The 25,698-nt window shown below is 45.3% G+C and overlaps 3 protein-coding genes across 5 annotated transcripts in view; 2 read left to right on the top strand and 1 right to left on the bottom strand.

The window, feature by feature from the left end:
- LOC127004885 (uncharacterized) overlaps window positions 1-5,453 on the top strand; it is a 43,058-nt gene extending 37,605 nt beyond the window's left edge. The window contains exons 8-11 of the mRNA XM_050873092.1: window positions 972-1,152; window positions 2,697-2,921; window positions 3,409-3,551; window positions 4,132-5,453. Of these exons, the coding sequence (XP_050729049.1) occupies window positions 972-1,152; window positions 2,697-2,921; window positions 3,409-3,551; window positions 4,132-4,473 (891 nt within the window). The 3' untranslated portion in view covers window positions 4,474-5,453. The remainder of the gene's footprint in view (window positions 1-971; window positions 1,153-2,696; window positions 2,922-3,408; window positions 3,552-4,131) is intronic.
- A 700-nt stretch (window positions 5,454-6,153) lies between these two features.
- On the bottom strand, window positions 6,154-23,488 carry LOC127004888 (cytochrome c oxidase assembly factor 3, mitochondrial-like). Of its 2 annotated transcripts, none has more exons than XM_050873095.1 (3): window positions 23,356-23,488; window positions 8,089-8,190; window positions 6,154-7,635 (listed from the first exon to the last, which is right to left on the bottom strand). In XM_050873095.1, exons 1-3 carry the CDS (start codon window positions 23,458-23,460, stop codon window positions 7,492-7,494), a joined length of 351 nt encoding a protein of 116 aa, XP_050729052.1. In that variant the 5' UTR covers window positions 23,461-23,488; the 3' UTR covers window positions 6,154-7,491. The 2 variants fall into 2 exon arrangements, with proteins under 2 accessions (XP_050729052.1, XP_050729053.1); XM_050873096.1 differs by lacking the exon at window positions 23,356-23,488 and adding an exon at window positions 10,402-10,559.
- Window positions 14,387-25,661, top strand: LOC127004886 (heat shock protein HSP 90-alpha-like). 2 transcript variants are annotated; one of them, XM_050873093.1, is made up of 5 exons: window positions 14,387-14,542; window positions 15,395-15,654; window positions 15,951-16,198; window positions 16,337-17,544; window positions 24,913-25,661. In XM_050873093.1, the coding sequence occupies exons 2-5, from the start codon at window positions 15,395-15,397 to the stop codon at window positions 25,360-25,362; spliced, it is 2,166 nt and encodes a 721-aa protein (XP_050729050.1). In that variant the 5' UTR covers window positions 14,387-14,542; the 3' UTR covers window positions 25,363-25,661. The 2 variants fall into 2 exon arrangements, with proteins under 2 accessions (XP_050729050.1, XP_050729051.1); XM_050873094.1 differs by lacking the exon at window positions 24,913-25,661 and adding an exon at window positions 18,035-18,417 and having other exon boundaries at window positions 16,337-17,858.
- Window positions 25,662-25,698: the final 37 nt, after the last annotated feature.

The following is a 25,698-nucleotide window of genomic DNA, read 5'->3' as shown; positions in this document are numbered from 1 at the left end:
AGAGAGAGAGAGAGAGAGAGAGAGAGAGAGAGAGAGAGAGGAGGAATGAGAGAGAGAGAGAGAGAGAGAGAGAGAGAGAGAGAGAGAGAGAGAGAGAGAGAGAGAGAGAGAGAGAGAGAGAAAGGAGGAATGAGAGAGAGAGAGAGAGAGAGAGAGAGAGAGAGAGAGAGAGAGAGAGAGAGAGGAATGAGAGAGAGAGAGAGAGAGAGAGAGGAATGAGAGAGAGAGAGAGAGAGAGAGAGAGAGAGAGAGAGAGAGAGAGAGAGAGAGAGAGAGAGAGAGAGAGAGAGAGAGAGAGAGAGAGAGAGAGGAATGAGAGAGAGAGAGAGAGAGATTGAGAGAGAGAGAGAGAGAGAGAGAGAGAATGAGAGAGGGAATAAGAATGAGAGGGGGAATGAGAATGAATATAAAAAAATAATAAATAAATAAAAAGAAGCTTAGCAGTGATATTTTGTATACTTGTAGGTCAAAGGAAGCATCACATTAGTGACTTCTCTTTTTATTATTGGAGTATTCATTTGATTTTTCTTATAATTCTTGATTCAATTTGACTTCTTACACATCATCACCAATAACAGTAGTAGTAGTAGTAGTAGTAGTGGTAGTAGTAGTAGTAGTAGTAGTAGTAGTAGTAGTAGTAGTAGTAGTAGTAGTGAAGGAAGTGGACATGATTGTGTGAGCAGGATCAGTGGGGGTAAGAGTAACCAGTTTGTAGGTTTGATGTATATGTAGGTCAGGTCACTGGCAGACAAATACCACGCATTAAGGTCATGAGAGGCAACCTTTGACACCTGAAATGTATGCATGTACCTGACTGTCCGTCCATCTGTATGTATGTGAGTGTCTGTGAGAATGTGTTTGAGCTTGAGTAAGTCTGAGTATGAAAGAGAGTAATGAGTATGTAAGTCTGAGTATGAGTATGTATGTCTGAGTATGTGTGTGCATCTACTAACAAGGCACCAATTCCTCAGGTGTTCGAGCTGCAGAGTCAGTACGGGGACTTGGAGACGGCACCTCTGCTTGGCAATCCATGGCCCTCCTCACAGTTCCTCTCCCACCTCCTTGGCTGGCTGGAGGAGCAACCCAAGACGTCCTACTTTGCTGAATACCTCAACCTCACCAACCTGGCCTACCTGGTGCCTGGACACGATGGTAGGTGGTAGGGGCAAGACAAATAGGCTGGGTAAGGTCGGGTAGGGATATGGTTGGGACAGCAATATATTGCAGGGGTAGGATATGGTGGAGAGGGATTTAGTAGGGACAGGGATGAGAAAAATTAGCTGAGTAAGGAAAGGATAGGATAGGATAGGGATAAGACAGAGCAGGGACAGGAGAAGGATAATCTAGATGTGAAATAAGACATGAACTAGTTTTTGCTTGATAAGGACCTTTGTATTGTTTTCCTGTTTGTTTAGATATAGAGGTGGATGAGTATGTGTGAAGGGGGAGAGGGGAGGATACTGTCTGTCTGTGTGTTTGGTGTCATGGTGTGAATGTCTGTGTCACTGTGTCATATCTAGGGCAGTGTACTGATGTGAATGGCAGCACCTGGCCTGCAACAAGTGAAAGTGTGACTGTGCTGAAGAAAGAAAGTGATCATAATAGTACATGGGGCATTAATCGCAGCAACCTCCTCGCAACCACACATAAAGCACTCACTCTTGACGGTTCACCTTTTGTTCTGCCGTCAGGTCCTGCATAATTAGTTTCTTTGTAAGCCCGAGTTCACTTGCTAGATCGAGTTTTGAGTCATGTTTTATTGGCCAGTAATGATGTGATAGTCAGTGATGCAGAATGAGGTATGATACTGTGTGGTGCTTTTTTTATAGATGATCAAGGGGAGTGTGTTTAAATCATGGGTAGGATATGAGAATGAGGGAACCAGTCTCTCACTCTCACTGCTTCCCTCTCCGCCTCCTCTCTCACCCTCTGCATCCCGTCCTTTCCCTCCCCCTCTCCCCCTCAACTCGGCCTCCCTCCTCTTCCACTCTCTCATACCCATTCCCCTCTCTCTATTCCTCCTTTCCTGCCTTCCACTCACACACTCATTCCCCCTCTTTATCTCCTTTCTTTGTTTCCCATGTCATTTTTGTTCCACTCCCCCTTCTCGTCCAGTTTCACACATCTATTCCTCTTCTCTGTCTGCCTCTCACCTTCCCTTCTTCTGCCATACCTATCTACAACTACACATAACTATTGACCATTTTCTCACCTTCTCCCCCTCTTCCTAACCTTTTCTCTCCCTCTCATCCTAGCCTCCCTTCCTTTCCATTCACACTCACTCCCTTTCTCTTCCTTCTTCCCCTCTCTTTCACTCAATGTCCTTCCTTTTCTCTCTCTCTCCCTCACTCAGTACAGCCTCCATTTCCATCTTCCCAGTTTCTCTCTCTCTTATCTTTATCTACCTCTTTCCCTTTCTTACCCTTTTACCAAACCCATTTTCTGCCACTTGTATTATTTTCTCTATCTCCTTCCCTTTCTTACCAACCCTACCCTCTTACTATCACCACATTGTTACATACCTTCCTTATTTCTACCCTTACACTAACATCCCATCTTCTGTCACATACATTCTTTCCCCTACCTCCTTCCCTCTTTCAATATCTGATCATCCTGTCTTCTCTCTCATGCATTCCTTATTTCTACCTCCTTCCCTTCTTCTACTCTTCTTCACTCACACCCTTACTCCCCCACAGAGGACCTGGAGCCCCTCAAGTACACAGCATTCATCCCCATTGATGAGGCCATGGCTGCCTTCCTCGACGCCAACGGCCCAGACCCTTTCATGGTGGAGGAGGCACTAAGGGACTACCTCGTCCTCGGCCACCTGGTCTCTGGACGTCTCTACCCAGATGACCTCAAAGCTGCGACCACCCTCACGACCCTCGCCAACACGACCTTGACTGTTACTGTTACTCCAGGTACTTTCTGTGATGGGAGCTTTTGGTCATTCTGAAATCCATGAAAAAATAATTAGTCATGAGGAGAGGAGAGCAGGAGGGAATAAACTTTTCTATGGCTGAGAATCTAACAGTGAACCATGACTAATGAGATTGGATCCCACTTCTCTAACTCTGTGGCCAATAAGGGTTTCCACATCAGGCTGGATACTACTTGACTATTCCTTCTCAAGCTTGATGAATATATGTTTTTTCCCCTCTATATTTGTCACTTGCATCTCAGACTAGTAACAGCGGAGCCCTTCACAGAAACACCCTCAACCTATAGATCTGTAAGGCACTGGCAGAGTATATAATAACTGCATTGCAACAGGTTAAAATCCAGACCTTATACTCTACCTATCAGTGCCTTACAGATCTACCATACAGTTTGATCTTCAGTCACCCATTGAATGCCCCTAACACTGATTTATCTCCCTCCTTCCCTTACACCTGTTCCTTCCCACAGAGGGTGAGGTGGAGGTGGATGGCGTGCGAGTGCTCACCCCTCACACCTTCCTCTACAACCTGGGCAATGTGTACCTGCTGGACGGCCTGCTTGGGGTCACCGACGGGGACATCGTGCGCTCCGTCAACGAGTTCCCACACTTGGTGAGTCAAGGGCCGGGTGTGTTGGCAGCTGTGGGGAGGGTGAAGTGGAGGGGAGTTTTGTCCTTCCTTGTAGTGCTGTCAGGGGAGGAAGTGAGTAGTTAGGAGGGTGTTTGTCATCCATGTTTTAGTTTTCCTGTTTGATTTGCTCCAGTTTCCCTTTTGTACATTAGTGAGTTTGAGTGAAGTATTGCAACAGCTTTGTCTTGCATATATTAATTTTCTACACTTTATTATTTTCTTCGTTTAGTGTCATTTAACATTTCTTTGCCTTGGATCTTGCTGAAGTGTAATTAATATTAAGATAATTACTGTACTATGCTCCCAACCAACTTAGTTTTGACATCTAACCAGCTTTGGTTACTGGTATTCACTGGTTTACTGGTATTCACTTCTGGGAAAAACTACACTAAATTATTAAACTGATGCATGAAAAATTAACTTATCAAGATGAAGAATATATTTTTTGACAGTATGTGGTTATTTATATACATTGTCATTACTCCAGAGAATAATTCACTGTAAACTCACCTTATGACACTGAAGGGCTGAACGCCACTACAAAGTTCATATTTTTCATCAGGGCGGCGGAAGCGACGCCACAAGACCAGAACTGATCCCTGTGGAGAAGGACCGAGCCACCAGCCCCGCCCCAACCACCCTGGAGCAGCCCCCAGCCCCACCGCCAACCACAACCACCACCACTACAACAACCACCACCACTACCCCTGCCCCACCCACCAGAACCACCACCACCTCCACCACCACCCCACGTCCCCTGCGCCTCACAACTTCTCCCCGCCGCCACCGCCCCCGCCCTTCACCCACAACGCCCAGGATCCGATTTGAGACCCGCACGGAGATCAGCATATCAAAGAGAGTCAACGATGGAGCGCTAGAGACAGTAGATGACTTTTCCAGTTGAGGGACTCACTGGGCCAAGGGAAGGGATCTTTTGAGGGACTGAGGGGGGATAGAGCTAGAGAGAAAGTACAGTGTCAAGTTATTGCCACAGACAGTCATAGGGTATTCAGCATCTTGGAAAGTCTCTGATGGCTACTAGGCACTGGCTCTGCTAGGGGTGTTGCTGCTCACACAAGCTCCTGCTCCCTCAAGAAAGTCTTTGCAAGTTGCATTAGAGAAAACTTTCCCTGATGTTGATTAACCTGCGTATGAGAAATTCCCAACTGTTAGATATGTTTTGTATAACTTTTGATACCACAAGGGAGTTTTCTAGAGAGGGAGAGAAAGAAAGTATTGCTAGAGGGAGAAGGAAGAATAGTAAATAATTATAGAATGGATGTACAGCTGCTGAGAACACCAGATATATAGTCTACTTTGTACAAAGTTATTTTGTTGTTCTTCAGTGATGTTTCATGCATGTTATCACCAGAGCTGCTACACCTCATGACTACTATTACTACCACTGCTATCATTACTACTACTCCTCACATCAGGTTATTCCAGATACAAATGCATATAATCATGTAACTGGTGTTCTCTGGGCAGACTCGGATGAATGGTGGAGGCTTGGGGTGCAAGGAGTCTGGCCTGTGCACAGATCCTCGCCATAACTGTGCACAGGCTGGACGGCTGTGTCCCGGAGATGGCTGACGAAAGCATTGTGGTGAGGCAACAGTGTGGAACCAAGGAATGCCCACTCCAGGGGTGGGGGGATGGGGGGAGGGGAGGGGTTGGGTGACACCTGGACCAAGGTTTCCTGTCTACAGTTATTGAGAGGCCGTGGCTGCAGCAAGGCGGCGCCACCCATCCAATTAACAAGTATATTCCATGTATCCAGTTTCCCTGTATTACTGTTGATTCCAGGTGACTGTCTGCCCATCAGTCAGATAGTACAAGGCCTGTGTTATACACAGGGGTTTATATAATAAAATTACATGTGTACCATGGCTCTTTTGATGCTCCACAAAAATAAATGCAGACTCTAGATAGTCGGTAGTATGCCACGACACTAACTTCAGACCCAAGATGAGTAATACAAATGGAATAAGTGAGAATTATTAGAGAAACTACAGTAACGCGGTGAAAAATCTATATGTACATCAGTATGTCAGGGACTGAACCCCTGCCTTCTGAGTATTAGCCAGGGCAGAATGGTAACCAAACCACCAGTGAGCTAAAAAGTTACTGCCAGAGGACACTTCTGCAGCACCTTATCCGACACCCCAATCATGTACCGCTGTGGGTTGATTGAAAGCTTTGTACCTTTCCTTCCAGTCAACAGCATGGACTGGGTTTTCAAGTAAAGTTTTTCCCTTGAGCTGCCTCCTTTGTTGTAAAAAAAAAAAAAGTGCTGCAGAGGAGGCCCTTTAGGCATAGTGACCTTTTAGCTCATGGGTGGCTTAGTTGGTTTGCTGCCCCGACTTGTGCTCAAAAGGCCCAGGTTTGATCCCCGGCACTCAGTGGTGTACATTTTGAGAATAAGTTACAAATTTCCACCTACACTCCTCACTACACCAAGGGTCAGCCCTGTACTCACCCCCACATACCATAAGGGGAGGGTCTCTACCCCCTACTATCTACACTCATACATAACTACAACACCCTCACCCAGTACATTACACCAAGAGGAAGTCAAAGTTCATTATACCAAAACAATAATTATTTGCATGTTTCTATACACTACACATCTGGGAGTGACAGATGAAACTCACAGATTGGACAATAAATAATAATTCATACAAGACTTATTTTAAAAGTGTAACTGTGGCCCAACTCACAGGGCAGGTAAATAAACATCTGCCTATCTTCAATATAACAACATTATCACAAATGTATATACAATTAGGACATCACTGCAAGGGACACTCAGAGCTGTCAATCCTCCCTCTACTACAGGCTACTTAACACTGCCATATAGTTTTAATAGGCTACAACACCCGAGATTGCTGCTTTGAAGACATTCCTATCCTTGACCCTTATCAGTTGTCTTTTAGGGCTTTTTAAACGTTAATAAAGAGAGAAAGCTTTAAGACGTAAAATTCTTTGAGTTGTGATGAAACAAAGAGTAGCTATGTACGAACTTATTAGTGTCTTCATTGCAAGTCTCAGACAGCCGTGTCCTTTCCCCAACCACTCTACAGCCTGTCAGACACCAGAAAAGCTTTAATATTATTCATTATATACTTCATAAATTTGTGTCTCGCTGAGAGGGAGCAGTAACAACCTGAGTGTCCACAACCATTATGCCATCTGCACTGCTGCCCAAGTGTCCTCAGTAAATCATGAATATGTACAGTTTGTGAGTGCCTTGTGTGAGCTCTTTCACTCTGACAGTGAGAAAGGAGCACAGACATTCATTTTAATTCACAAAGGCTCTGTGGCAGTACCGTGAGGTCACAGCCAATAAACAAGTGAGTAATCTGGGACCTTGACACTATGAGTTTTTACATTATACCATTTCCAGGTCCTTTTTCACACTCCCAGCCAAAATACAATGAAGGGACTATATACTATGTGATTGAAAACTCAATGCCCATACAGCCCAGTCATCAAACATGAATGAAGAGAAATAAATGATACCTACTTTTTTTGTAAATTATCGCAAACTAGTCAAACATAGAGTGTCGATGGCTACAAAAACACCTCTACTCCCTTAGTGAGACGAGTGGCTTGTCATACCTTGGCTGGGGAGACAAGGAGGAGGCCGTTGGAAGAGAGAAAGAGACTGAAGTATGATGATGAAGAGAAAAAGGAGCAAAAATAACCAATGAAGATGATGACCAAATGAGAGAGATAAGAAAAAACTGTGTGAAAGGAATAAGCAAAAAAATCTCCATGAGGGTGACGATGAATACTGGGAGGAAGAAGGAAGAGAGTAAGGACTATGAGCAAGAGAGTGAATGTAGATGAACACCAGAAGGAAGGGAAGAGGAAGGGGACAGCAACGGGCGTGGAGTGCCAACTCCTGCTACTGCTGCCACTACTCCAACTCATCAAGAAACTTCTCCTGCTTGACAGAGTAGATGGAGTAAGTGTAGATGCCCAGCACGCCGAGGCCCAGCAGGGAGCCCACCACGATGTTGTTCTTCCTCTGCAGCGCTAACTTTCGCACCCGCTCAGCGTTCTGCAATACAATAATACATACAAACATCAGTGATCACTCCAAGATTTTTTTTCTTTTGATTCTACATCTTGGCAAAGTATGTTGTACTATTCTGTGGCAGTCTACTAATGGAACCCAATTATGATCATGAAACTGTTGATCAATGATATGTTTCTAGGCAGTAACTATTAAAAAGTCACTTGTACACTTAATCCAAATGTCCTATTTAGAAAAGTGTGTAGTCCAGATAATAAGACTATAAAGAGCAAACCTACATGTGGAAAAATAATAATAATAATAATCCCTATACATAAAGACATATTCCTTTTATTCTGAAGATGTGCAAAGACTGTTATGACCTTGATAATGCTAAAAATCAACAAAAGCCATTTCAGAAAGGCTAATTACTTGTTTTTAAGTAAGGAATAAAATAAAGTCTGTATTATTGGTGTGCCACAGAGTCATCAGGCTCACTTGTAACTCGACCATCTTCATGTAGTCCAGCTGGGCCTTGCTGAGCTGCGGGGAGTCGCGCTGCAGGTTGAGCCGCGGCATCTGCTTCCCTTCTTCAGCCATCTTGCACAAGGGAAAATAAAGAGTTGAAGGGTTTTCTTACCCAGTTGGATTTTTACATGACTCAATCAAGCTAGTAGTACTACGTCTTATGAAACATATTTTTAGGGTAAACTTTATTTTTTTGCACTAGGCGGTGGCCAAGTAGTCAGTGAGCAGACATAGTGACACTGTGGACCTAGATTTAAGCATAGCTGGGCACGATAACAGAAAACCTTATTCCCGATAACCGATAACTGATAATGAAAAACCTTAACGGCGATAACCGATATTCGTTAACTAGAGACACAAATATAGGCGATAACCAATAGCCGATATAAATCCACAATTCCGATACTAGCTAGCGATAAGTCCGATAGGCGAAAACGATACTATATTGATATTTCAGATAGAACAACATTGATGAATTCAAATTTTCATTATCTGTATTTTAGGAAACTTACAAAACCTTAAAACCACACGTTGACACGTACATATGGACGTTAATACTAGAAATGCCTGAACCGGTGTTGTGTTATTTGGTGTCCCCACCGTCAAAAATTGTTTACAAACACTGGTCTCTCATGAACGGTGCATGCTCAGACCAGCAAGCGTAGACCTGTACAGTCTCACAAAGCTTTTAAACCGTAATTAAGAGTTGCTGGAAGGCTGAATCAGACATATAGTACAACTACCACCATCCTCGCTGTTTCTAGGACGACACTCTGTACGAGTTGTATTTATATGTACAGAGTGTACGTCGTTCTAGAAACAGCGAGGATGGTGGTACTGTATGTTTGATTCAGCTTTCCAGCAACTCTTAATGTGTTAAAAAAGCATTGTGAGACTGTACTGGTCTACACTTATTGGTCTGAGCATGCGCAGTTCACGAGAGACCAGTGTTTGTACACAAAAGCGCCAGCTTTTGACGATGGGACACCAAATAACACAACACCGGGTGCCTTCAATACCATGACATGCTCACAAACGAATATGGAATATCAAATTTGAGGCAGTGAATAATCATTTTTTGGGCAAAGTTAAATGATTTTTCTCTATGATATATTGATTTTTGAGTAGCATAAAAAAATAACCTAGTGTTTTAATTTTCATGACCTAAGTATGAAATTTCATCACCGAAGATATTTCATACCCCGAAGTTTTTTCATATGACACCGGGCCACGCATGCGCAGTAAGGAGACAACATTTTTTTTCCTGAGAGGCGGAAAAAAAGTAGTGATTATCGCTAGTTGGGTTACAAAAGTAACGAAGATACCGATATATATTTAAATAAGTAGCGGATGGTCGATAATCTGATTTTGTTATCAGCGATAAAGTATCGCGATAACTTATCGCGATAACGCCCAGCTATGGATTTAAGTGACAATTTTCATCCATTGCCGAGTGGCAGAATACCCACATGCTGCCCAGATCTTCAATCAGCCCTAACTTCAATGACTTTCGTCAAGTGGAGCACCTGCAGCAGCGTTGGTCAAGAAAAAATCATACATACACCAAGGCAGCAAATTAGAATAAAATTTGCCTTCACCACTAACAGGCTGGGGCCGTCCACCAGGCCCCACCAGAGAACCTACCAGTGCCATAAGCAGCACATAAAACAACAAAAATACATTCCATTCACTTATGTCTGGAAAGCTGAGTTTTCTCACATTCTTCTTTAATCTTGAATAACTTACAGCTAAGCCCCTAAAATATGACTGTCATGGATCAATATATAAATTTCCTCCTGCCTACGCCTTGAACTCTTTCATGAGGAGGGTATCAGGACACCTCCTGAAATTGACTTATCTTTCAGCCACTCCTCTGAGCTTTTAAATGAGCAGTGAATAACAGGCTTTTTTTTTCATTACTGTTTCCTCTTTTTTTTGCCTTTGAACTGTCTCCTCTGCTGAAAAAAAAAAACCTCAATCATTTCTTTGCAATGGGTGTACAACTAGATAAATACCAACCACACTTAGTAAAGAAGTAAACATTAGTCAACATATCGCATATTTACCAAGAGGATTCCTGTAAGTGAGACTCGAGGGTTAAATTACCGAATATTATCCAACTGTTTGTTATATGACAGCCACGGGGCACAGAAGACAGCCCTCACTGACCCATGAAACCGCACACCTTACCCTTGCCCTTCCCTCGCTCCCACCTCACCTGCCCGTCTACCTGGACACTCATACACACACCTATGGACACCTTGTTAGTTAAATCACACTCACCTTGCCCCAACACTCTCCCGGCGGGGTAATAAAGGTCAAAATAACACCTCAGGCCGGGCACTCACACTCCTCGGCAGCACACACTAAGAGACGTCCCGAAGTGTGGATGTTCAAGGCTCGTCTTAGGTTTTGTAATGTTTTTTTTAGGTTTATTTGATTTCTACTGTATTTAAGAGGCTTTGATTGATGTTTTGGTACCTTAAGAATCCGTTTTGCATCATAGTCTACATATAGTTGAAATACACCTCATTATGTAGGCCTATATACTGAATTGGGGCATTTATGTAATTTTATCTACTCTTATGATGGCGTTGAATAATGTTTTACTGCTACAATAATCTGTAAAGCCTTTTAAGTCTACAATTACATATCTGAAAATAATGACTGAAATATATATACCTCATTACATACTCTTTACCGTAAAAATTTTCGTACTTAGGTAATTATTTTGTGTAATTAGATTAACATTTTAGTCACATAAAATAATAATGGCTTTGTACAAATGTTGACATATAGATAACACCATGAGCTAAAAAAATGTACTATATGGTAGCGGCCAGTCACATTAAGGGGCTGCATCACCCATATGCAGAAACTACAAACTATATTATTATGTAAGAAGTCGATTACATTATTCTCTCTCCAATCGGCATCAATAAGTGGTAATATTAAGGTCATGGACACAGGCATAATATATTAGTGTGTACGTGTGTTCGAGATGCTTCTACACTGCCAAGCAGAAGACGTAACGTGGACTCCTTTCGATCCCTTTCCTCCCTCCCCTCATCCCTCACATTCTCTCTCTCTCTCTCTCTCTCTCTCTCTCTCATCCCCGAGCCAAAGTCCAAGCCCGCATATCCTCTTCCCCCGGCCTCTCTCCCCTCACCCTCTGTCCTCCCTCTTCAATCACTCCCCAGCTCCCCATTCCTCTCCCTATATCCCCATTTACCACTCCCCACCATTCCCAAATCCTTATACCCACATTCCCCATTCCCAACTGCATGTCTCCTCCTCCCCTCCCCACACAAACTTGAAGAATATAAGAAAAGGAGAAAGACGAAAGATAAAACAAACAAGAAAGAAAATACGTGAAAAGATAAAAAAAAAAAATGAGCACAATAAGACATAATACAAAGATGTCACACACACACACACACACACACACACACGCGCGCGCGCGCATCATGCACACAGTCACACAGGGAGGATTAAAGAAGAAGAGGAATAAGACATACCGCTGTGGCCACTCAACGAGCATAACCTGTCGTCGTGCAACTCGCCGGTGTCATGAATTCCCTTAAAAACATCACTAACGACCCTATTAACCATACCTACGCATCATAAAGACCAAACGTAACACGGAAACAATAAACAACCATGACTAGAACCTAAAGAAACAGTAAGCATCCAGAAATTTCCTCAAGGTCAAATGACTAGAGATGGAAGCCGCGCCGGGAGAGCCGTGGGGCCCCTCACTCAGCGTAACTTAACCTCACCAAGCGTATGAACTTTCCTCGATAGCAGTGAATTTACGCATACTAGGACCCTTTCGTTGATACGCTTAAGTCTATACATACATAAGCCACAATATGGAGGTAGATAATACATAGAAATCGTTGTAATAAGCGGATAAGTAAGAAAAGTCAAAGCGGCCCCTCTCGTCAGTCAGTAGGCAATCATGGAAGCCTCTGGAGTTGGCATAATCTCGACCACACGTGAAATTACTTGAAAGCATCACGTGAGGAAGCCTTCGTTGCTACGCAGACGTCTAATCATACACAAACCACAAACTAGGGGATAGATAACACATATAGTTCGTTGTGATACGTGGATAGATATAAGGGAAAGTTAAAGCGGCCCCTCTGAAATAGAATAGAAGCGTCTAGACATCCTGCACGTGAATTTAATAGAAAGTCGCGTGATGATGAGTCTCTGTAGCCTTATTTGACCCCACGAGGCGCTGATGTTGAATACTGACCACTACCACTACTAAAAGCATGTTATGTATCTTTCTCCATTATTATTTGTATTAGTAAAACATATTAACAAAACTCTAATGCAAGATGGTGTAACGTATGTTTTCCTGTTACGTCCCTTTGTCTTCTCTTTTCCTATTTCTCTCACAGGTGCCACATCCTCCCAGCGCTGTATGTCAGAGTATATTCTAGTAAGTTCTTAATTCTTCTTTCTCTTTTTCTTGGTTTATATGTCTTGTCCTGTTTTTTTCTTTTGTCTTCTCTTTTCCTATCTCTCTATCACTTTCCATCCTGTATAGTTAGTCAGGGTATTCCAGAAAGTTCTTTAATTATATATCCTCTTTCTCTTCTTTTCTCTGTCTTTCCTTTCTCTTCGTAATTAACCTTCATATTATCTTCATTATTACTATTATCATCATTATCGTCAAAATTACCAGCATTGTCTTGTCACGATAGCCTATCTTTGGGATGTCCGTATTTTTCATGATGACTAATTAAAATGATGTTATAATGATAAGATAACCTATATAATGGAGAAAATATTGAATGAAAAGGGAGTGTGTGTATGTATGTATATATGTATGTAAATTATACGTTACCTGTTTGTTTATCTGTCTGTCTGAAAGAATTCTATGTAAATAGGTAAGTCTCTCTCTCTCTCTCTCTCTCTCTCTCTCTCTCTCTCTCTCTCTGGATGCTGCCCCGAAATCTGTTACATAATTACCATTATAATGCCACGTGTGTTTTATATCTATCTATCTATATTTACCTATATATATATATTTTTTATTTATGTCAATCAGCCAGTTGGTCAGTCAATCAGTCAGTCAGTAAGTCAGTCAATCAGTCAGTCAGTTAGTCAGTTAAGTTTTGTCTTTGTCAGTCAGTCAAGCAGGCAGTCAGTCAGTCAGTCAGCTAGCCAGCCAGTCAGTCAGTCAGTTAATTAGTAAGCCGGTCAGTAAGCCAGTCAGTCAGTTCGTCAGTCAGCAAGTCAGTCAGTCAGTCAGTCAGTCAGTCAGCATATGCCAGTCAGTCAATTAGTCAGTCAGTAAGCCAGTTAATCAGTCAGTCAGTTTGTGTCATGATGATCAGCAAGTCAGTCAGTCGGCCGTATGTCTGTTTATGAGTCAGTCAGCTATAATGTATCTGTGTGCCTGATATGAAAATCAAACAAAATATATATTCATACATCATAGGCCTAGACCACTACAACACAAACACACATATAGACATACAAATAAATATAGACAGGACAAGAAATACCTTTGTTATCTATTATAGCCGGTGCCAAGCCTATCCCTGGCAGGTGGTCGGGGGCGGCAGGTGGTTGTCACGCCCTCCATAACCACCAGGACAAAAGAGGAAACAGAAAATACTATGCTAAACCCCAATTCGCCATGCATCCCTAAAATAAAATTACAGTAGGAGTGGCCGGCCCCTAAAATTTTCATGTTTATTGAATCTCACGCCTTTATTTAGCCTTATTAGTGGTATATTTGGGTGCTGGGAGTTAGTGTGAGTCTATTTGCGTCTTCTAGTGACTTCATAAGAGGTTGGTAATGCGATTTAACGACGAAATAGGAAAATTAAGGGTCTGGAAAATGTTCCTGTAAAACTGTCCACCACAAGTCATATCATTCACGTATAGAGATGAGATGAAGGTCAAAGTGAGCCCGAAAGACCAGAGAATGCGGGTATGTAAGTGAAAATGTGGAATGAGAAGCCGCTGTGGAGTAAATAAGCCTTTTTTGACTCCCTATGAATACCAAGGGAGGGGTGGAACCACGTGGAATCAATAGTTTCCCGCCAAAATATTCCCGAACCTTCTGGAACCTTCGCCCGTGGAACTCAGATATCCTAGTTCTTCCGGTAACTAGTGCGCGCGTAAATCCTCAAAATTCTACCGACTGGAGGATTTTAAGGATTACCACTGGCCGGGATCAGGTAGAATAGTGTGTTTTATGAAGTGTTTAATTCAGGAAAAGTGGAAGAAAAGGGGGAGAGAGAAATTAGCGATGGGTGTGTTTAGGCGGAGGGATGGACGGCTGCGGCGCCTATAAATATGAGTGTCTTGGCGCGCCCACGGTCAGTTCACGCTCTCACTCTAAGTAGTTCGAGTGTCGTCTCTCCTGATATCTCGGGAGAACTTTCATCACATTCCAGTCGTAAGTTCATTCCACAATTTCGTCACCTTATGAACAGTTAAATTAGTTTACTGCATTCCTTTCAAATGACTAATAGTATAGTAACGTTGGTTAGTACTCAAATAGTATAGTAATGGTTAGTACTCAAATCGTATAGCAACGTTGGTTAGTTTTAGGTAATGTAGATAATGCATTTGTTATCAGTTGTGTGAGCAAGTTGTTCATTTAGTTTACGGCAATTACTTTGTCAGTGTAAATCGGGTACCAGGCTAGCTCATTTAGTTTGTCGGTCAGCTGTGTTCTCCCGAGGTCAGGTTATGGCAGGTGTGAGGCCCAAAGGCTTTAAAGTCACTCAGGCGACCGCGAGCGTGTCATACGAGTGTTGAGTCGAGTGTTAGTGTGCGTTATTGCGTGGGGTGGTGATAGTATACAGACATTACAGTGTAGTATCAGTGCATGGCGGTGTGGTGGCGAGGCCGGGTGGGTGCGGGGCCGGGGCGGTGCGGGGCGCCTGTCGCTTATTTGTTAGGTGCCGCGCCGTGACGGGGGAAGCGATCCTTCTGACAAGTGTGAATGGAGAACAGGCGGGGGGCACCAATATGACGTCCACCGGTAAATAATGAGCTTTTTACGAAACTTGGAGAATCTACACTCTCCCAAGACTTTCTACCACATCAATATCATTGTATTGTACTGAATTTGCTGTTAATGTAATAGTATTCTAGTGTTCATATCACGTACAGGGAAATATTACTTTCAAACATTGGTGTAGACTATAGTGATAATTTATCAGCTATTATTTGTTTTGTCCTTAATTTTACATGTACTACCTTGCTCATGACATCACCTAACCTGTCTCTCCTTTCCTCCCAGATGCCTGAAGAAGCAACCATGGAGGAGGTGGAGACCTTCGCCTTCCAGGCGGAGATCGCCCAGCTCATGTCCTTGATCATCAATACCTTCTACAGCAACAAAGAAATCTTCCTGCGAGAACTCATCTCCAACAGTTCCGATGCCCTGGACAAGATCCGCTACGAGTCCCTCACAGACCCGTCCAAGCTGGAGTCTGGCAAGGATCTCTTCATCAAGCTGGTGCCTAACAAGAATGACCGCACACTCACCATCATCGACAGGTGAGGACCAGCAAAGATTTATTAGTTGATCTTTAAAGTGTGATAGCTTTTATCTTCGTTTTCTCACTGGAAACTTTATTAAGACTGCCTTGCATGTATAGCCCCCCATCCCTCATATGATGAAATAATTTGCGCCGGAAGGGTGGCAGAGTGACACATGCCTGGTGTCTCCAAGCTCTACACTCATCCTGTCGATAACATTCTCTGAAAGATCCTCTCCCTCCCCAACCCCTTGTAAGCTCATTCCTGGCCCTCCTTCCTACACCAGAGACTAACCATCTCTCCCTTCCCTACAGCGGTATTGGCATGACCAAGGCTGACCTGGTGAACAACCTGGGAACCATTGCCAAGTCAGGCACCAAGGCCTTCATGGAGGCGCTGCAGGCTGGCGCTGACATTTCCATGATTGGCCAGTTTGGTGTGGGGTTCTACTCTGCTTACCTGGTGGCCGACAAAGTCACCGTTATCTCAAAGAACAATGACGACGAGCAGTATGTGTGGGAGTCCTCAGCTGGAGGTTCATTCACCGTGCGCACTGACCATGGTAAGCATTGGGGCCCCCCCTGGTAACACTACTATTGACCTATTCACAGAAGAATTTTTTTAACCTGTTTGGTATAGTAACCCTTGGCATGGTAATTGTCAATTTGTTTTTATTTAACGAATCCTTTCTTCCCTTCAGGCGAGCCCCTGGGCCGTGGCACACAGATCACACTGCACCTGAAGGAGGACCAGACGGAGTACTTGGAGGAGCGTCGTATCAAGGAGGTGGTCAAGAAGCACTCGCAGTTCATTGGCTATCCCATCAAGCTGCTCGTGGAAAAGGAGAGGGACAAGGAAGTGTCAGATGATGAGGAGGAGGAAAAGGAAGAAGAGAAGAAGGATGAGGAAGAGGATGAGAAGCCCAAGATTGAGGATGTGGGTGAGGATGAGGATGCTGACAAGAAGGAAGGTGGAAAGAAGAAGAAGACCGTGAAGGAAAAGTACTCTGAGGATGAGGAGCTGAATAAGACCAAGCCCCTCTGGACCCGCAACCCGGACAACATTTCTCAGGAAGAGTACGGAGAGTTCTACAAATCCCTCACCAACGACTGGGAGGATCACCTGGCTGTCAAGCACTTCAGCGTTGAAGGTCAACTAGAGTTCAGGGCGCTCCTCTTCCTGCCCCGCCGCGCACCCTTCGACCTCTTTGAGAACCGCAAGCAGAAGAACAAGATCAAGCTGTACGTGCGCCGTGTCTTCATCATGGAGAACTGCGAGGAGCTGATCCCAGAGTACCTCAACTTCCTGAACGGTGTGGTGGACTCAGAGGACCTGCCGCTGAACATCTCCCGTGAGATGCTGCAGCAGAACAAGATCTTGAAGGTGATCCGCAAGAACCTGGTCAAGAAGGCCCTTGAGCTGTTTGAGGAACTCATTGAGGACAAGGATAACTACAAGAAGTTCTATGAGAACTTCTCCAAGAACATCAAGCTGGGCATCCATGAGGACTCCACCAACCGTAAGAAGCTGGCAGAGTTCCTACGCTACCACACCTCCGCCTCTGGGGACGAGATGTCCTCCCTCAAGGACTATGTGTCTCGCATGAAGGAGAACCAGAAGCAGATCTACTACATCACTGGTGAGAGCCGTGAGCAGGTGCACAACTCTGCCTTTGTGGAGAGGGTGAAGAAACGTGGCTTTGAGGTGGTGTACATGACGGAGCCAATTGATGAGTACTGCGTCCAGCAACTGAAGGAGTATGACGGCAAGCAGCTGGTGTCTGTTACCAAGGAGGGTCTGGAGCTACCAGAGGATGAAGATGAGAAGAAGAAATTCGAGGAGCAGAAGTCCAAGTTTGAGAACCTGTGCAAGGTTGTCAAGGACATCCTGGACAAGCGTGTGGAGAAGGTTGTGGTGAGCAACAGGCTGGTGACATCTCCCTGCTGCATCGTGACCTCCCAGTACGGGTGGACAGCCAACATGGAGCGCATCATGAAGGCCCAGGCCCTGAGGGACACCTCCACCATGGGCTACATGGCTGCCAAGAAGCACCTCGAGATCAACCCAGACCACAGCATCATCGAGACCCTCCGCCAGAAGGCCGATGCTGACAAGAACGACAAGTCTGTCAAGGACTTGGTCATGCTGCTCTTTGAGAGTGCCCTCCTCTCATCTGGCTTCACCCTTGAGGACCCTGGTGTACATGCTGGCCGCATTTACAGGTAAGCATCATTAATACAACACATTTAACGGTAGCACCTAGACACATACTGATGATACTTGTATCTCCGCTTATTAAATGACTTCCTTGATTACTTGATCACCTGAGGCCCTTGAAGTCTCCCCTAGGTTAGCCCTGATCTTTCCACACTAACCCCCTGCCTCTCCTCCTCCACAGAATGATCAAGCTTGGCCTGGGCATTGACGAGGATGACGCCCCTGCTGAGGACAACACTGAGGCTGCGGAGGAGATGCCTCCTCTGGAAGACGAGGAGGACACTTCCCGCATGGAGGAGGTGGACTAAGCTACGCAGCGCCGGTCACTGCATACCAAAGCATTCCTAGTTCTCGTTCATTTTTTTTCTTCTTTTTTTTCGTGGATAATTTATTACTTTCGCATTCCCTTTCTGTATACCTGCAGAACATCTCATTTCCATTCCATTGAATCATCTCATTCCAAGTTTATTATTGTTGTATAAACTGGTTAGGGAAACTGTTCACATAAGTGTATCATTTATGTGTTTACCTACCTATATGGAAATAAAGATTTTTGTAATAAAATATTGTTTATTTTATTTACTTTCTGTTGGCTATTAAAGAGCTTAGGGCAGTACCTGCAGTCCATAGAAGCCTTTTCTCTTTTTATTCAGAGAACATTACTGTGGGACATAAATCAATATCCTAGGATGGAGATTTCAGTGCAGGGAGAGTGGGTCAAGATGTGCTCTAGTCAAAGAATTTTACAGAGCAAATGATAAGAAAAAAGAAGTGCCTATCTGCAGGTATCCATGTCCTTGTGACGTAACTCAAGGTTGAGTTCGTAGTTCTGCCTACTTAGCTTAGTGTCTTCAGGCTGATCATTACTATTGTCTATTACTATTGTGGTGCCACTCAGTTGCGCATAACAGGAACTACTGCAACCAATGCCATTCATTATTTGGACGAAGGTGATTCCCAAGGGTTGGACAAATTACGTCATGATGCGTTGTGCCGACTTGGTTATCCTTCAGAGGTAGGTGATACAGATGCAGCACGGAGCATCTCTTAACGCCTTGATGGGAAGCCACACCAGGCAACGCAGGGCAGAGATAGGTGACAGGACTGAGTGTGGTAAGAGCGACTTGTCACGGAATTACTCAACAGCAAGATTGAGATAGTGTCACCGTCCATACTGCAAACAAAAATACCATATAATGGACTAATGATTCATTCTCTCTCTCTCTCTCTCTCTCTCTCTCACAAAAATAATTAAATAAATTACGTGTGCTAACCATTTATATAATACAGTACCTACATGAGAGTGATCTTGATGTCACAGGTGGCTCGGGATTTCTCCCCAGCCAGGCCTTTGTAGCGGCAGCTCCTGTGAAAAGAAAACAAAACATGCGGGAAGTCAAAGTTCTCGGGGCAAGATATCATTCCCTATATCTTTCACGCCACATGCCTTCCAAGAACTCTTTCACTGCCTCAATCACTCGTCCACTCGTCTCTCCACTGAGCCCCAGCAGCAGCACCATCCACTCCCTTCCAGTCCTCCCGTTTACTCCACGTCCCATCTCGTTCAAAAACACATGCATCATCTTCGTTCTCTCCCTGTCATACTTCTTACATTCCAGCACTACATGCTGCACAGTCTCGTCCACACCCCTATCACACATCTGGCACACTTTGCTGCGGGACTCAGACCATCTATAGTTCCTTGCATTCACATCCAGACACTGCGCTCTAGCACGGAAAAGAAGATCACCTCCCAGGCTTCCCTCATACCACACCTCACACTTTGGGGCCTCTTTCTCCCTATACCAGTCGAGAGTTTCCTTTCTTTCCATCTCATTCTTCCACTTGCTCAATCCCTCATCTTTAACTGCCATATCTATCACATTCTTCCACTTTCTTACATCCCACTCAAACCCCTCTCCATTTCTGTTTGTTATTCTCCATTCAAACACATTCTGTCTATCTTCAAAGGGTCGGTACACCCACCTACTTAGCATAACATTCCTGTCTATCATTCGCCCACATTTATTCGCCCATTTGCCATCTCTTATACTCCACAAGTATACTTTCCTTGCTAATCTTGCATCCTCCATTTGTTCCAGTCTCACTTTATATCTCAAGGTTGCCTTTACTAGTCTTTCCCTAAACGTGCTCCATCCCATGTCCCCCCTAAGAGAGAGAGAGAGAGAGAGAGAGAGCATTGCAGGGAACGTTGCCCCCCCCCGCCCGGCACCCCCCAGCTTCCGGTCTAAACGTTTCTCGAGCCTTCTAGAACCTTCCGGCAACTCTCCCTCCCTTTCTCCCTCTTTCCTCCTTCCGTGCCAATTTTTCTCCACCCACCCTTCCCCTCTCCACCTATCCCTCCCAGCGCGCGGTCTTTCTCGCGGCCACGCCCCCAATATATCGTGTCTGGAACATTCCAGAAAAATACATTATGCAAAAGTACTTTCTCTCTCTCTCTCTCTCTCTCTGGGTAACCTCTTTTCCTCCTCCCCTTTCTTCTGTTTCTTTTCCTTTTCCTCTTTCTCCTCCTTATCTTCCTTGTCTTCATTAACTTCTAGATCATCAGCATTTCTCTCTCTCTCTCTCTCTCTCTCTCTCTCTCTCTCTCTCTCTCTCTGCAATACGTCAACAACAACAACAACGACACACTTCTCTCTTCTTTATATAACAAAGTCTAATACAGCTTCTATTTTACAGTTCACCAATACATAATTAAGTTTTCTCCCTGACGCAAAGATTTCCCACGATTCATCTAATCTAAAAAAAAAAAGAAAAAAAAAAGGAACTAGAATTAACATATCGATCCGAGTCTTAAATTAATTAGCACCACAATAGCCTAAAGTTCTAACTGTCTAATGCTAGGACAATGCTGAATAATCCATGTACGTAGGTCCTTTCCATGCATGTCCTGTATATATTAACTCTTTCTTTCTCCTTAATTTCTTCTCTCTGTCTCTTTCTCCTTCCATACGTACCTTTCCTTTCCTTCCCTTCCATTCTCTCCCCTCTTCGTCAGCCCAAATAACTTATGATGTGTAAAATGCTATGGTAAGTTAGTATAAGGGATTTGATAGGACTGGTACAAGTTTCTCAGCCCACCACAGGCTCAAGGGTCAATGCAAAGGAGATGAGCACCGAGGCCACGCGTAGCTATAGCCTATGGCCTTTCATTTACATTCAACCAACCTAAAAATTAAATAGAAAAGTCGAGCAAGACATCTTTCTCGAATACGGACTGAAAAAGTACCGTATGCCCCTCATTTTAACGTTCATTTACATTCAACCAACCTAAAAATGAAATAGAAAAGTCCAGCAAGACATCTTTCTCGAATACTGACAATGAAAAAATACGAAAGGGGGCTGACAGGGCGGGGGGCAGCAGGAGAGGGAGACGGGGCGGAGAGGAGCGTGAGGGGAGAGGGTCAAGCTACCTAAAAATGAAATAGAAAAGTCCAGTAAGACATCTTTCTCGAAAACTGACAATGAAAAAGTATCACGTGGGGGAGGCGGGGCGGAGGGGAGCGTAAGGGGAGAGGGGAGGAATGCCATCTTGGGCACGGCTTGGGGCGGCAAAAGAGGGGAGGCCACGAGGGTATATATATGTCCCGGGGGTCCATGTGCCCGCCATAGCCGGCTGAGACGCGCCAACAGGAGCATACGAGCTGCTAAGAAGCCCGGAAGAATCTGTCAGTGATACACAAATTTGCATCTAATTCGTAAAGGTATGTTTGAGTCTGAATGAGTCGGGATACTTGTGTTTATACAGGAGTTTCTTGAGGTTATACGTACTGTAAGTGATCAAAGGGAGTGTTTTGGATTTTGTGTATTTGATTTGTATGAAGAAGATCGTCTGGTTTAACTCGCTGCTTTTTGGGGAGTTTGTAATAGAGATCAAAGATGGATTACATTTTTTAACACTAATTTTAACTATTTAACCGCTTTCTTTTATCGAATATGACTTTGTACCGGTAGATTCTTGAGTTAACGAGAGAGAGAGAGAGAGAGAGAGAGAGAGAGAGAGAGAGAGAGAGAGAGAGAGAGAGAGAGAGAGAGACGCAAGGAAAAATTTAAAGAAAATTTCCTTATCTTGTCATCATTTCGATGTATCATTCCTAGTGAGGGCATTTCCTCGTGTGTGTGTGTGTGTGTGTGTGTGTGTGTGCCACGCTTCCTGGGTAATTTTAGACGCGCCGTGTGGGTAAGGGGGTGGTAGCCTACGTGGCACAGTGCCCCCCCCTGCCAACACCCCCTCCCTCCCCCTCCCACCGCCCTACATTTCCCTTCGTCCACGTGGCACCCATGTTCTAGAATGTTCGACAAAGTGATGGTCGTGATGCCGTGACTTGGTGATAGTGATGAGAAAGTAATGATGGTAAATGGTGATGGCGGTGGTGATAATGATGATAGTGAATGGTGTATTACTGATGGTGGCGATGGTGAGTGACGAATAGTTGAATTTGTGGTCTCGTTTTGATGACGGGGAGAGGAGTGTATAAGCATGTTAGCTGAAGTCGACGGTAACAACTGCAGGAGCAAGAGAGAGATCACACACATCATGAGTTTCAAGTACAAGAGTAGCCACAGCCCGTACGTCTCGCAAACTTTTTGTCGCTGCCGTGTGGGCAGAACTTATCCATCACTGCAATCCGAACATTCTTTTTGCCAGTTTCCTGCTCCGGCATACCGCCACGCCCACACATGAACATCACTGGACCTGACCTGCCTCTCTTTTTTCCCTACAGATGCCTGAAGAAGCGACCATGGAGGACGTGGAGACCTTCGCCTTCCAGGCGGAGATCGCCCAGCTCATGTCCCTCATCATCAACACTTTCTACAGCAACAAAGAAATCTTCCTGCGAGAACTCATCTCCAACAGTTCCGATGCCCTGGACAAGATCCGCTACGAGTCCCTCACAGACCCGTCCAAGCTGGAGTCTGGCAAGGACCTCTTCATCCGCCTCGAGGTGGACAAGGCCTCGCGGTCACTCACCATCACGGACACCGGCGTGGGCATGACCAAGGCTGACCTGGTAAACAACCTGGGCACCATCGCCAAGTCAGGCACCAAGGCCTTCATGGAGGCGCTGCAGGCCGGCGCTGACATTTCCATGATTGGTCAGTTCGGTGTGGGCTTCTACTCTGCCTACCTGGTGGCCGACAGGGTGGTGGTGACCTCAAAGCACAACGACGACGAGCAGTACACATGGGAGTCTGCGGCAGGCGGCTCCTTCACCATCAGGCCCGACAAAGGTAGGCTGCCCCCCCCATGCCACCACCACACCCTCACGCCATTACGTGTTCCCTCCTGCCACCCTCACTCTTCCTTCCCAGCCTCCTTCATGAATTCCTTCCCTCTCCCTTCCTCTACGCTCCTGTCTGTCTATTGTCATCACCAAGGCGGGCAAGGATCACCAAAATAACACTCACAACGTTCATTATAAACCAGAGACAATCTATAGTGAACACACACTGGAACACATCATTTGTCATATCACTGACCTTCTCGTCTTGGCGTTGCTCGACAGAGAACCCACTGCACCGAGGCACCAAGATCACCCTGTACCTGAAGGAGGACCAGTCGGAGTACCTTGAGGAGCGCCGCATCAAGGAGGTGGTCAAGAAACACTCCCAGTTCATCGGCTACCCCATCAAGCTGCTGGTGGAGAAGGAGAGGGACAAGGTGAGGGCTTAGGAAGGCGATTTTTTACCTATATACACTTTACATCAAAACAAAACAAATATGCATCAGTCAAATTGTTTCTAAATCGGTTAATCAGTTATTCATGTAATTTTGATCCTCCCGATAGATCCGATCTTAGACAGTTTATGGATCTCTGCTTTCTTTACCACAATAAGTGAGTTTCATGTCGCATTTCTATTCTGTCGCCACGAATAATCTTGTTTAGAATATCCTTAGGCAAAGTTTCGGCTAGAACGATTGGTTCCAAAGTGAAATGGAATTTATTGGTGACGTGTCTCTTCTTCCCCCTACAGCAAGTCCCTGATGACGATGAGGAAGAGGAGGGGAAGGAAGGCGAGGAGAAGAAAGAAGAAAATACTGACGCGCCGAAGGTAGAGGATGTAGGCGCCGACGAGGACGCTGACAAGAGCACCGAGAAGGCGAAGAAGTTCAAGACAGTAAAGGAGAAGTACATCGACGACGAGGAGCTGAACAAGACCAAGCCTCTGTGGACCCGCAATCCGGACGACATCTCACAAGAAGAATACGGCGAATTCTATCGTTCTTTGACCAACGACTGGGAGGACCACTTGGCCATCAAGCATTTCAGTGTTGAGGGACAGCTGGAGTTCCGTGCCCTTCTGTTTGTGCCCCGCCGCGCACCCTTCGACCTCTTTGAGAACCGCAAGCAGAAGAACAAGATCAAGCTGTACGTGCGCCGTGTCTTCATCATGGACAACTGCGAGGAGCTGATCCCAGAGTACCTCAACTTTATCACGGGTGTGGTGGACTCTGAGGACCTTCCTCTCAACATCTCTCGCGAAATGCTCCAGCAGAACAAGATTCTCAAAGTCATCCGCAAAAACCTGGTCAAGAAGGCCATGGAGCTGTTTGATGAGCTGGTCGAAGAGAAAGATTCCTTTAAGAAATTCTACGAGAACTTCTCCAAGAACATCAAGCTGGGCATCCACGAAGACTCCACCAACCGTAAGAAACTGGCTGAACTTTTGCGCTTCTACACCTCCGCCTCCGGGGACGAGATGTCCTCCCTCAAGGACTACGTGTCTCGCATGAAGGAGAGCCAGAAGCAGATCTACTACATCACCGGCGAGAGCCGCGATGCTGTATCGAACTCCGCTTTTGTGGAGCGCGTGAAGAAGGGAGGATTCGAGGTGGTGTACATGATTGACCCCATCGACGAGTATTGTATTCAGCAGCTGAAGGAGTATGACGGCAAGCAGCTGGTGTCTGTCACCAAGGAGGGTCTGGAGCTGCCAGAGGATGAAGAGCAAAAGAAGAAATTCGAGGAGCAGAAGTCCAAGTTCGAAAACATGTGCAAGGTTGTCAAGGACATCCTTGACAAGCGCGTGGAGAAGGTTGTGGTGAGCAACAGGCTGGTGACCTCTCCCTGCTGCATCGTGACCTCCCAGTACGGGTGGACAGCCAACATGGAGCGCATCATGAAGGCCCAGGCCCTGAGGGACACCTCCACCATGGGCTACATGGCTGCCAAGAAGCACCTCGAGATCAACCCAGACCACAGCATCATCGACACCCTCCGCCAGAAGGCCGATGCTGACAAGAACGACAAGTCTGTCAAGGACCTGGTCATGCTGCTCTTCGAGACGGCGCTGCTGGCCTCAGGGTTCAACTTGGAGGACCCGGGCGTGCACGCTTCCAGGATCTACCGCATGATCAGTCTCGGCCTCGGCATCGACGACGAGGAGCTGACCGCCATCCCCGACGACACCACCAACCCGCTGGACGACCTGCCGCCATTGGAAGGAGACGACGAAGACGCCTCACGCATGGAGGAGGTGGACTAAACTCCACCTCTTTCTTCCTTCCGTCTCTTCCTGCTCGCCTCAGCACCATTCCTGTCACGCTGCGACGTGTGATGCTGTGTGACTGCTGACGCTGTGGGCGGCGCGCTCCACCGCCTCCACCACCACGCCTCCATTACTCAGGCACAGCTGTACGGCTGGCGGGCGTGACTTGGCGGGGCGTGTGAGCCGACCATAGCAGTGTATGTGGGTGTGGCTGTCTCCCTGACGTGACTGAATACTCATAGATGTATAGTTTGTATTAAATACACGATTTGTATAAAATAAATAAGCGGACGTATTGTTTCGTTTTATTTATAAAAAAAAATCCTCTTGATA

Source organism: Eriocheir sinensis, chromosome 29 (genome assembly GCF_024679095.1).
Source record: "Eriocheir sinensis breed Jianghai 21 chromosome 29, ASM2467909v1, whole genome shotgun sequence".
Lineage (NCBI taxonomy): Eukaryota > Metazoa > Arthropoda > Malacostraca > Decapoda > Varunidae > Eriocheir > Eriocheir sinensis.
The sequence above is the reverse complement of the archived record's forward strand: the minus strand, read 5'-3'. Positions and strand labels throughout refer to the sequence as shown.